The sequence below is a fragment of the Lacerta agilis genome, chromosome 1 (assembly GCF_009819535.1).
Source record: "Lacerta agilis isolate rLacAgi1 chromosome 1, rLacAgi1.pri, whole genome shotgun sequence".
Taxonomy (NCBI): domain Eukaryota; kingdom Metazoa; phylum Chordata; class Lepidosauria; order Squamata; family Lacertidae; genus Lacerta; species Lacerta agilis.
Genome location: NC_046312.1, coordinates 95406624 through 95419930, shown reverse-complemented (window position 1 = coordinate 95419930; position 13307 = coordinate 95406624). Strand labels below are relative to the sequence as shown.

General features: G+C 40.1%; 1 protein-coding gene across 1 annotated transcript in view; it reads right to left on the bottom strand.

The window, feature by feature from the left end:
• THSD7B (thrombospondin type 1 domain containing 7B) overlaps positions 1 to 13307 on the bottom strand; it is a 352151-nt gene that overhangs the window by 42276 nt on the left and 296568 nt on the right. Inside the window, 1 exon segment of the mRNA XM_033164079.1 lies at positions 7804 to 7809. Within this exon segment, the coding sequence (XP_033019970.1) occupies positions 7804 to 7809 (6 nt within the window).

The following is a 13307-nucleotide window of genomic DNA, read 5'->3' as shown; positions in this document are numbered from 1 at the left end:
TGGCATAGTAGTACTGGAAAGTATCCTGAACAAAGCGAATTCTAAGACAGAACAATGCAGAATGGCAAGCACTGCAGTCAAAATATGTTTCTTCCAACCCAAACTGTTACACTGTTATTTATCTGTTCAGCTGTATAGTTCTCACTACTCACTATCAAGTGGTGGTGTTATGGTTAAGATGATGCTGACGGAAGAATAACTTGGCAGCTTGTACAGAACAAAATGTCAACACGAAACAGAAATAGAAAGGTAAAATCCAACGCTCTTCAAAACTTTTGCTGAATCCTGATTAAAACCTCTGTGTGAGGAAATTAGCAGAGCAAGCGACAGATCAATGTTCAAAGGTATTTACAATGTTCATGAGTATGCTTTGAAATCTACAGTTGTTAGTTGCAACATACCCTTAATGGCTGCCAAAATTAGTTCACACAAGAAAATGTTTGCTCAACGGTACAACGAAACGCAGCGCTTGAGACATGGCCATCACAACGTGAAATCAGCACACACCACAGGAATAATAAAGAGACTTTTTAGGATCAGGACCTCAAGTAAGGGCACTTCCAGATGTTCTTTTTCATTGCACATTAATGATGATTCGTGGTCATGAAGCTATTGGGGCAGTTATATCTAATCTCAGATTCAATACTGTTTCACACAGCTGTATTTACTGTTTGCATACACTATAACTGCCTTTTGAAAGCCCACAACTTATACTACTACTAATGTCCTGATTTAGCTTTGCTTGGCTTTAGTTGTGCTATAACCCCTCCAGACAGCAACACAATCCCAGCTCCTGCCAACCTAGCAGTTCGAAAGCACGTCAAAGTGCAAGTAGATAAATAGGGACCGCTCCGGCGGGAAGGTAAACGGCGTTTCCGTGCGCTGCTCTGGTTCGCCAGAAGCAGCTTTGTCATGCTGGCCACATGACCCGGAAGCTGTCTGCAGACAAACACCAGCTCCCTCAGCCTATAGAGCGAGATGAGCGCTGCAACCCCAGAGTTGGACACGACTGGACCTAATGGTCAGGGGTCCCTTTACCTTTACCTTTATGGAAGGGTCCTAAAAAAAAGGCTAGAATCCATCAGGAAATTTCAGCTCAGTATCAGTTTTCATATCTATGTTCTGGAGAAGATGGAATGTTTTAACTAGGGGATCAGCCAAATATGAATTGCAAAACATAAGAAGTTCCTAACTTAAATACAATTAGCACAATGGTGTCTTCATATGGTTACTTGCACCTGCATACAAGTATCATTCTGATTAAGAATCATCATGTGCTGATTGAGATGGGTGAATATGGGCATTGCAGGGAAGTTCGAAAATTACTGAATCTCAAAGTACTAGATAAGTATGCATAGAGGGGAACCTACTCAGCTGTGTGAGCTGAGAGGTTTTTGAGGATTTCTGCCTTAGAAGATCATGCTCAGAATAGTTGGTGCTTATGACTAATTAAGGCTAGTTGGAGCAGATGAGTATTAGCTGCAAACTTTAAGAGCCTGCTGGTTATGCTCTTTAAGATGGAGGTTGGGATTCAAACTGACACCTGAAAGCTAACAGGACCCCCAACCCCATGCAAACCAACTCTAAAGATTTGCATCTTTGTTTTTGTGTCAGTGCACACACATATTTGCCATCCAGAAATGGAAGGATTGGTCAATTTCAACTCTCCAGGTTTCTCATTTTTCCAACCTTAAATTCAGTTCTCCACATTTCTGCAAGAATTTGCAATTAAAAAAAAAATTCTCATGAAAATTCTTCAACACTTTGGTGCAATTTTCTCCCAATAAAACCAAATTTTAATGTAGTTTTGACTAATGTGCACATTTTTACAAGCACTTCATCCTAATATAATGCATTTTGTACTTTACTTTCATGATCTGGGATAGCTCAATTGGTAGAGCATGATACTCTTAATCTCAGGGTCATGGGTTCAAGAAAAGATTCCAGCATAGCAGAGGGTTGGACTAGATGACCCTCATGGTACCTTTCAACTGTACAGTTTTATGATTCTATGAATATATTCATTTTTATGCGCACTTGCCTCTGATTTATGTTATTTTGTAAGCATCGTTTGGTTGGACAGCTGCATCACAAAATTCAGATAAGTGTGAATGCTGAAGAATGGCTGGTTTGGGTTCTCATATTGTTTCAGAAAGTGTGAATTTGATATATTTGGCTTTAAATGCAAACCGAATTAAATTTCTCTTATTGCCACCTGTAACTTTAACATTGTGGGGTTTGTATGGACCCTTGCTACTCTGGTCTATGGTGGCCATTTCAATCATCTAAAGCTGTTTGAAAAGTTTCTGCCACTTAACAGGTTGGTTATCAGTAAGCTTCTGACTGAAATTGAGTAAGGAGTCTGTGATCCTCTGACTTGTTTCTTCCTTGAATCTAAGTTATTTTACCCACACATCCCATCCCAGCATTCCAAGTATTAGACACTTTCAGCTCTCATCAGTTGGAATTGGTGTTGCTCAGCACTTCTGAAAATCACACAATGGCTCAATATACCAGTGACTATCAGGACTTATTGTCCCTTGAGTAAAATATTGACTCCAATTTCCCCTCAGCAAATACCTCATTCTCCAAGTCAGTAAATCTTGATATCCCCCTCAAGAAAAGTCAATATCTTCTTATTATATTAGAAGTAACCGATGACTGAATCAGATGGTTAGCAATGGAACACTGAAGAAAGCTTTTTAGACCATTCCTTTCAAAATGGGGATGAATTTAATACTTGGCCATTCCTTCCGAGATGATTGTGGCCACATGTGTTAAAGTACCAGGAGAAAAGTAATATAGAGACTAAAGGGAAACCCCACTATAAAATACAGCCAGTGCTAAATAATCAAGTTCTTTAGAAGAGCTGGCTGACACGCTTTGATTTACTGAAGCACTAGGTCGGGTGGCAAGAAAGTTTAGATATTAAACGCTACTACCAAGACTCTCCAACTGAGGTTTTCACTTTGTAGGATTTGTTATATCCACTTTACTCTTTCCCCCAAGTGTTCAGAGTTCACAATCAGGCAGCTGTTAGCATGAAGTGATTCTGTAATGTCTCTTTTCTTTTGTTACAGCAGGGTCCATGTGGAGCTCAGGTGATTTTTTTTAAAAGAATCTGAACTTGGGTCAGCGCAGCTCTCACAGCCAACCTCATACAGCTCAGGCTGCACGGAATTAATAGAGACAGCTGTTTTGATATTTCATGACTTGGGCAGGTGCTGGCTCCCCTTTAGCAAGGAGGGGGAAGCAAGCTATAAAAAATGAAATCCAGACTCATGACTGCAAGGCCACTTCTGTAAAGACTTAGCCAGCGATCCTGCACAAGTTAGTTGCCAAGCCTTTGAGGGTGCTACTTCCCCCTAGATCAGTGGTGGCCAAACTTGGCCCTCCAGCTGTTTTGGGACTACAATTCCCATCATCCCTGGCCACTGGTCCTGTTAGCTAGGGATGATGGGAGTTGTAGTCCCAAAACATCTGGAGGGCCAAGTTTGGCCACCACTGCCCTAGATACTATCTTTTTAAATAGTTAGATGGGCAATGTAGAAAACTTTCTTTCCTAACTAGCACACACCCTGCATTATTGAGCCAGCCACACACAAACACACACACGCAAACCATGCAATCAAACCATAAATACAAAAGAGGAATGCAAAAAGTGGGTGTGTTATATTAATGTAAAAATGGAAAAGGGTTGCCAATTTTGTCAGGCACTCCAATACATTTCCAACAATTTCCACTCAGTTTCAAACCTATTAATACACTCCAGGATTTCACTAATCCAAATAAAACTTGTTAATTATATTTTCATTTATTTTCAGTTTCTGTTCTTGCAGAATGTCTTTGGCTTAATTCACCAAAGCATCACATCCAGAACAAATCCTTAGATTGCAATCCTCTGCATACTTAACTGGGAATAAATTCCATTGAACTCAATCTGGTTTACATCTGAGTTATCAAATGTATAATCAACAGTTAGAAAAGCCCCCCTGCAATATAATACAGGGTTTGGATTTTTTCATGCACTTTCATGGTGCTGAGCTCAGATAACCACAGCATCGCTCCTTGTCAGAAATGATATGGTTTTTCAGCTGACCACTCACTCTCCCCATCCCTTATTATCATTGCAAAGTTATCAGTCCACATTATGCATTCTTGTTTGGAAGGATTTGCTGTGCCTAATGCATTAGTCACCAAGCTAACAGCAAAGGAGTCAATGCTCAGATGCTTTCCCCACTCACAAACCTACCTATCTTTTTATAATATGTACCACAACTGTAAATTAAAATGTACCTCATTTCAGAGCATCTCCGTTTCATCAAACTTACATCTTTGGTTTCCTAAAGTTTCCATTTTTGGGAGTTTATCATTATGAAAGTGCTGGGTGAAGCATTTACAGAGGCTGTTTCACCTGGGCTGGCCCTGGGCTTGCTGCAAGCATGTTGTGTGAACAAATAACAGAGGTCAGCACAAGTAACTGGGAATGAAGCTCTCTGCAAGACATTCCCACAAAGTCCTACACACTTTCAGGTCTTGAAAACCTTAAAGAAAGTTGGAGCTCTCTGTACAGAGTTTTGCTTTATTTCCCTGTCTGAACATCTCACAATTTCTCTAATTTCAAAGTGTTTTGCTCTTGTTTATTCCCCAGCTGAGGGCCTGACCAGCCATAACTTTCCTGCCTAGAAAGTCAACACATTACAGAGGGGGTCAGTGTTAGGTTCATACAAACTATCTACCAACCCTCCTCCCTATGCATAAATTGGGGGGGGGGGTAGTGATATATCAAGTTTATCTGTATCTCATGATGACCAGGATCCAAGATTCATTCCCCCCTCCCTCCACCCAGCCTATCTGGTGCATACATTTGCCTACACCTCAAGATGGATTAGGCTGCCAATCAACTTGAATCATGCCCATGTTTACCCTTCCATACATTACAGGCTAGAGCACAGGTGAGCCCTAGATAACTTTATGAATATTGCATTTAGATACTTCAAATTTACGAGATATAATGTATATCCACCAATGAGGGCTATAATGCATTCATGTTCTCTGAGCGGATGGCAGGCTAACATTGACCAGATGGCGAGAGATGCTGAAATCAAAAGATTAATAATTCTTAGGGGCTTTTTTTTTGTGTGTGTGTGGGGGGGTTGATTAGATGTTTTCTAACTTTCTCATGACTACTTATGGTTTCCCAAACCACACAATCTTGGGGAAACTCACCTTTCCCACAAAATAGTTTTTCAGTTGGAAACATGCATGATTAATATTTTTCTTTTTTTAAAAAAAATCTCTTTTCACAGCTCAATAGGTACAAAACACAGAAAGGCACTCAGAAGTATTAATAAGGTCTGTTAGTTCATGTAACTGAATCATCAAACATTTAGGTAGGTAGGAGAAACACTTACAAATTGCTATAGAAGAGAAGTTTATTCTAACTTGTAAGTCCAAAGGCAGAGACCAAACATTAAAGAACCCTGTTGTATGAGGCTGCTTACCAGTCATCTATCTAGCCTAGTACTGTTTACTATGTCAGTGAATTCTGAGCTCAGAGACAGGTGGAAGTCCTTCCCAGAATCCAGAGCCAAGATGTTTAAATGAGAAACACTGGAGACTGAATCTGAGACTTTCTGCATGCAAGGAAGTTGCTGTTCCTTGGAGCTTGGTCTCCTTCCTTATCCTTTCGGGATAAGTGCCCTTGGGCAAGTCACAGTCACAATTTCCCTTTGTGATATGGCTTGAAGATGCCTTGAAATAATTACATCAAACAAACTCTTATAGTTCTGCTTTTCTTGTTTTCTCTTCCAGCTCATCTGATTTTCTAAATTCTCTTATTATTGTCTCTAGATATAGTTCAATGGGCTGTTAAATATTCAGAGATAGGTACCTCTGTTCAGATTGGGAGGTGCAACAAAAAGAAAATGATTTCTTAAAAACATCAAAACAAAGGACACAACAGACTGAAACGAGCTCTCTCTCATTCCCACCATTCCACTCCAAAGTGAAACCTTCGTGACTACAATTCATTCATATTTATAACACTAAACAGTTTTATTTCCTGTAACTCTCATGGTTGTTGTTTTTTTTTAAATCATCTGCTTACAATGTGTTAAAGCACTGGCATCCTTCCACAGAGTTTAAAATGAGCTGGTGTAATTAAATGTGAAAATATGGGATAAAATATTCTCTGAGTGATTGTTCATTTCAATAAACTCCAGGTCTCTAATTAGTAGCAGCAGGAGTTATGAGACCCTAAAGCTTTGTGTGAACAACAGGCTCCCAGCCTGTAAACCACACTGCTGCTCCAATCTGGTGCAGTGCTAAATGTTTTCAAAGGGTAAATGGTATAAGTGTGTGCGTGTGGGGAGAAAATATGCCTCCCATTAAAGTGCTAGAAAGTAAGCAGCTCACTTCTCGCTGCCGCTGAGCAACAATGTTATAGCTGCTGGCACCTTTCCTCCTACTCGGAAGGCAAGAGACACAACCTTTTCCATCACACTCTGTTCCGAGCCTCACTTTCAACATAGCAGAATCTTCCTGAAGAATTCCCTTGGAGACCACACTGCAGACTTCAGCTGCACTTATCAGTTGACTCCAGAGGCTGAATATGAATAGTTTTTTTTCTAAAATATTGACAGATCTAAAAACACTAACGATTTCTTGTATCTATTATGCGACTGCGAATACTTCCAACAGGAACAAAGGCAAAAAATAGCACTAGAGATTTACTGTAACTAATGGCTGCATGCTATTTGGTGCTGAGCGAAAGGCACAAAGCATTCTGCACCTTCCAGAGTGGAAGACAAGATCATATCCTGTGTGCAGGCAGATTGCTCTATATAGAGGAATTAATCTTTGATTATATGGAAGATCTCAAGGCAGCAATGTGTTGTACTTTATACACGCTTTTAAAATGACAAATGACCAACCCTCTAAAACCTTTTTATTTATTTATTTTTAAAAATAAAGCTAGGTACCTCAGTTTTATTATCAGGAAAAATATTTCATCCAAAGTGGTTTGGGCCTTTGAAATGCACACAGGGGAATGCTATTCTCATCAAGGTTTCAGACCCAAAATAAAGTGTTTTGCTGTGCTGCTACAATTTCTAACCTAAGAAGCAGACTTATTAGTGGGAAATCTGTTGAACATTTGTGCATTTCCTGCTGATTCAAAAATCTTTAGATACTATCGTTTCTGCTTCCTCACCAACCCCCATCATAAAGGAAGGCAAACATGGCAAATTTAAAAGGAGATAAAAAGTTAAAGAGTGATAGATAAAGCTATAATCTCTGTGATTTTGTACATTTGGCTAAACTTTAAGGATGTGCTCAGCAACAGAAACTGAAGGAAAATAGTGATGATGGTAGAGTTTGGACATCTCTAAGTTATACAGTAATACTTTTTTGGATTTAAAGAGGGCCAACTCGGACATATATTTCTATAACTGTATTCACACTTTCTGATATGAGGCAGTCAGGCAGGCAGCCAGTCAACCACATACCCCTTCATTTTGTACCCTCCTACAAGTTTCCTTTTTTCCAACTTACACTCAACATTATTCAGTTACTGAGCATGCTCAGTCCTCCCTCTCTATATATTAATGTTTCCTTCGTCCGAGAAGCCTTCCCTCTTGTTCCTGGTTTTGGCTACAATCCTGTCAACACTCTCACCTAAGAGATTACTGTCACAGGTGGAAGATTGTTTTTGTGAGTGAGGGGAGCTTTGTGGTGAAGAACAACATCAGAGAGACCCTCCTCAACTAAACAAAAAATATCAATACAGATTGCATCACCAACCTGAGCCTTTGTAGATGTCCATGTTAGCAAGTCGTGACAAGCAAAAAGGAGAGAAAATTATATATTCATTAGTTTTGTTTTTGCAGCAGAATACTGAAAGAGCACAAACCCCGTTTAAAACTATAGTGTCTATAACACAAGGTTTGTATTTGATTCCTGAAATGTCCTATCTTTGTTCTTTTCTTAAAAAAAAATATTATTCTAGGTACGCATCCAGTGTAAACTATTGTGAATGAAATGACTAAGTAAATGAATGAATTGCATTATTAACCTTCATTATTACAGCATAATAGATAGGTACTCAAAATCAAAGATGCTTTATGGGCAGGACGATGCAGAATATTGTAACTGGATACCCTGAAATTGAGGATTATCAATTACTTCAGACACTGAACCTTGCAGAAACAAAAATTTCATCTGGGTATCAGTTCGTGACTGGCATAAATGCATATGTGTGTGCTTGGGTGACATACATACATACTCACACAGCCAGATACATTATGTGTTGGCAACCTCCATCACATGGTACTGAATCTCTATAAATTGCTAAGCAATCAGTATAAAGGTGAATTTATGAGGGGAAAATTACTTTAAAATGCTTGTTAAACAACGCAGGTGCACGGACACCCATTCTCCAAAGTAGTACAATTACAGGGATTTAATAGTTCAAATATTCTTGAAAGATCCTCTTTGAACTACATTTGTAAGTCTTCTCAAACTTCTACAACTTGAAGAAAATGTTGGAACAGTTTACAAAAATAAACAATGTTTTATTTTTCACTTATTCAGCACATGCAAAGCATTAAACCGTTATTCCAGATGTCCAAAGCAGTTTCCAAGTGCTTTGTTTCTACAAGTCCCTGGATGTTTCTGAACATCTCACCAGCTTTCTGAAGAGCATCCTGAGAAGCACTTTGTGATGTGCTCTACAGCATATAAACCTCTTTGTAATATTTCTGCACATTAGGAACTTCCTTGACAGAATAGAAGTGGAAGCAAAGGGACCCCAAAGACTCGGAAGATAATAGATTTCTAAGATGCGATGGAAGAGGATAGTAGGGAAAGGCAGATGGAAAGCAGGATGGAAAACATGTGAAGCTGCTTAGCTCAAGGGTGGCTGGAGAAGCGAGGAAGAGAAATAGTGTGAAGGAAAAGCAACGTGAACAAAATATCAGCGATAGAAGGAGGATTTTAAGGAAGCACTAGTGCAATAAATCTATCAAGGTAAATGCTCAGTAAGAGCTTTCAATCTGAGAGCCATGTTGAAATCTAAGGAAGTGCTACTACAGGAAAGAACACAAGAGCAGAAGAGAGAAAAAGGCAGAGCACAGCACCATGATATTTTAGCATCTAAGGCACATCTTCATGGGGCATTCTTTGTGAAGCCCACATATGCTGATTTATTGTTTGTTGGTTAAGCCAACAGGATTGGTAGCACTGTGTTTTCCAAGTACAGGTGTGCAGCAGTACTATGGGCTGCCATATTTTTGGGCTGTTGGTGGACTTTTCTTAAATCCTACTTTACTTTTCAATTACTTAATAGGAAACAGGAGTTCCATGCATAGGTGTCCCTGAAAAAGAAAAGCTGCTCTCTTGGAGCCCATTGCTACTGGAATCCCCCTCAATGAACACCCACATTTAATTAATATGTTCCTGTCCTAAAATGACTTCTTAAATCACAGCTTCGGCACATACCCTGGTGTCTTACCCACTGGCCAGCTGCTGTTAAGCACCAGCAGTCAAGTAGAAGCACTTTCCTTCCTTCCTAATCTCAAGTGGGGATGGGACAAATGTGCAGGCTTCTTTGTTGTGTAATTACTATAATTAGCTGGTCAATTACTGCAGCTCCTTTAGGTCAAAGGCTCTAACTCCAGAGAAGTACTAAATGCTGTTGATAATCAGCTTGGGGGATGTTAAAGCAAGAGTGATTGCAAATAGAGGAGTTTGACCAAGTTTCGTAGAAAATAGTTTAGTAGTAATTGAATAAAAAAAATATTAGGGGTTAGATAAACCATGGAAGGGTATTCTCACAAGATTGTGTCAATGTAGTTTGAAGGAATTCGCTTCTTTTTAAACCCACAATTAAATTTGGGGTGCTTTCCTCCCCACCCCCAAGAAGAGTACAGCACAGTCCCAGTGACATCCATAGGTTGGGATCCAGTGTTTTGGGATGACAAAATAACAACTCTGCATAGTCATGTAGCCAGAATGGTAGAATATGAATATTCTAACAAATTTTTTGAAGGGCAATGAATGCCCATCCAAGAGACAACAAAGCTGATTAGGCCACATATGCTCATGACTTCAACACATAATGATGCCTCAAACTAGGTCAAGTAAAAATGCTAGCTTGGTAATTTCACCAGTACAGCACTTTCTACCCAGGTATTATTAAGAGCATCCTCCTCCCCCCCCCACTCTGTAATTGTTAGGAGGAAATACTGCTTCTTTATACTAATAGATTGGTATATCAACCTATATTACTTTCAAGCTACCAGAATAAAGAATAATTCCAAAAGCTTTAATAGCAGTCTAGTAGCCACAGCAGCACATATTCAAGCAGTATTCTGAGGTTGCTGCAATCTGACAAATAATGGGTTCTCTTGGACAGTTCCATTGTTAAGAGAACTCAATGGCACCTGAATGAGAATTAAGCACAAAGGGAGCTTCATTCTACCAACTGTGCTAAGTAAAAGCTGGTTGTGCTTCCTATCTTAAGCCGCTCTGCACAGAACATATTAAATTAAATAAAAATTTCCTGAAAGAAGGGGGGGAGGGCAGAAAAACATCTCCACGTCTTGCAGTGCCTATGATTGTAGCATTTTACACATTAAGCTGCCTGTAAGGTTAAGGTTAACAGAGTGTTGGTAGCATTTAGCCCTTGTCTCCTCCAAATTACACCCTCTCTTTTCAGCTGTCCAACAGTGAATGGGGTTTTGAAGCCTGAGTGCAGCCAGTAACATAGGAAGCAGCCTTAGATGAGACCAGACTATCTGTCTAATCCAGTTTTATCTGCTCTGATTGGCAACAACTCTCTGGGGTCTCGGGCAAGCATTCCCCCCCTAACCTCTAGGTGCACCTGACATCTGAGATAAAACAAGTGACATCTGAGATCAGTGGCAGGTACAGAGAAAATCTCTTCCGTGGTGATACTCAATTAAAAAAAAAAATCTATATGCAGGGAGCCCCACTGGGTGCCAACATTGTGATCAGCCAAATACGTTACTATTCTCCCAGTTTAAACACTTTAAAAAGTTGTTGTTGTTGTTGTTGTTGTGTGTTTAAAACAACACACTGTTATCTTGTTTTTAAATTATTCATCTACTGTAAATGTATATTTAAGAAAAAGGAACGGAAACAACAACAGCAGCAGCAAAAATAAAAAGTGGGTTGTAAACAGTCTTGGAAGCTTTGCTGAAGCTCAGTATATGAATCAGGGGTTGGGTACCATTTTGGGGGAAAGGGCTGCATAACCTGGTGGAGAGCTGTTGGGCCGGGCATTTTCCAAAAGTGGGTAGGTGAAACCCACACCCAATGACACATCCTTTATGCACACATTCACACCCCCTCTTATAAACAGTCATTTTCCATGGAAACTGAAGCATATAGTTAATTTTCACCTTTTATTTTCTCCATAAACTTTTCCCTACAAAGTCTGTAGGGGAAAATGAGAGGGGGCACTCTCTAAGCATGCAAACAAAACAAAACCCCACCCTTCTATAATCCCAGCAGAAGATTGCAAATAGCACCAGTGCACAGCTAAACTGGATGCCCTGCCTTGCAATGAGTAAAACCCTCAAACTTAAAAATGAAGTTGCATTCCAAAGAACTGCACACAAGCAACTGCAAAATTCAGGCACACTTTCTGCACATTTACAAGCACTACAAATCTACTATCCTACTGAGGCATTTTCCTTTTGTGTTGATCGGCTTTTCAGAAGATCTTGCACAGTAAAGAGCTGCAACTGCACTTTGCACAACATCAAAGCCCTTTCTCTTCCCAGCTGCTTCATGCTGAACTGCAGGTGGGTGGGAAAGGACCTCTGGGGTAGATGAAACCCAACTATGGGCCATGACTGACCCATAGGCTGAGGACTCTTCACCCCTCACGTAAATATTAGTGGGAGGGGGGGCTTTAGACAGATACCGAAAGTATGGCATTCATAGTGCCTACATCACTGCCCCAGGATTATCCGTATCATGCAAGTGTCAGGTATTTCAATTTGCCTGTGTCTAAAATACAGATGAAACATTCTGGTCACCCAGGTAAGTAACCAAGATTAGGCTGTAAAGTATATCTTGAGAATTAACTTTGCTAAGAATGATAATTGATGTTATGTGCATTCTCCACTACGTGAAGAACCAGATATTGATTTATCATTTCCTCTTTCATTGTTTAATGGCAACAAGCAACCAGAAACACATTAAAGCCAATTTGTTCTTACTATTGCAATGTATTCTTTTGTTCAGCTGTAAAGGATGGAGTCAAGCCTCATCAGATTTACATCAAAGCATTTTAGCCTGCAGCTGTACCCATGCAAATTCCATAAACAGGCATTTTTTTTACCTGCTGCTCCAAGACTGAAAAAGTGAGTATGATTCATGACAAATGAAACAATCTGTTTCAATATAGACTGCAGTAAGAGGGGTTGTACAGGATTTCTTTTCTTTTTTTATTCATTTACGCTAATAAAAGTAGCGCAGAGAATCGACTTTTTAACTGGCCATTCAAAATCATTCTCTTGGAAGAAAGACTCTTTAAGTAGTAACAGAAGTTCGTTCGCAACGCTTTGCATATACTGCTAGGCATAGTTTGTCAACATTCCCCCCTCCCCCCAGATGAGTATAGATCAGATGGATATTGAGCTGTGACTGATCCTGCACTGAAGCTGCTGAGCATGCTTAGTGGCATCTAAGATTGCCTGCTCCTGTAGCCCTGAAACATCTGCACTGAAACAAGACAAAAGGGAAATACAGGGGTTCCACTGGGCAGTCTCTCTGCAATCAAGACCACACTGAAAAATAGCTGTTTAAAATAAGTTGGGCCCTTAAAGTGGCCCAACTGAACTAAGGGGTGTTTTATTATATGATTAGGCCACTTGAGATCTAACAATTCATCCAACTGTCGGCCTTGCCCTCACTAGCCAGTCTATCCAAAGAATGACACTTTTTTGGGATTCAGAATAGAGAAGTGGGTCAACAGCTTGTCCTTCAATAGGAAAGGCTTCTCTGGAACTCTTGGAAGATACTTGGAGCTAGGGTGGCCAGATGCAAAAGAGGCCAAGGCTCCTACGGTATTGAACAGTTGTGGAGAAAAGGGAATTTCTGCTGGCATCAACTCCCACTGTCCCCAGTGAAAATACCAGCAGCTAGGGATGATGGGAGTTGCAGTTCAACCCCCATGATCCCAGATGGGTGGAGGTGCTGCATGGGTCAATATGCTTCATGTATCTTCTCCTGTTTTGAAAGAAGCATATGGGGAAAGCAGGGAGGTCCTCTTGCAT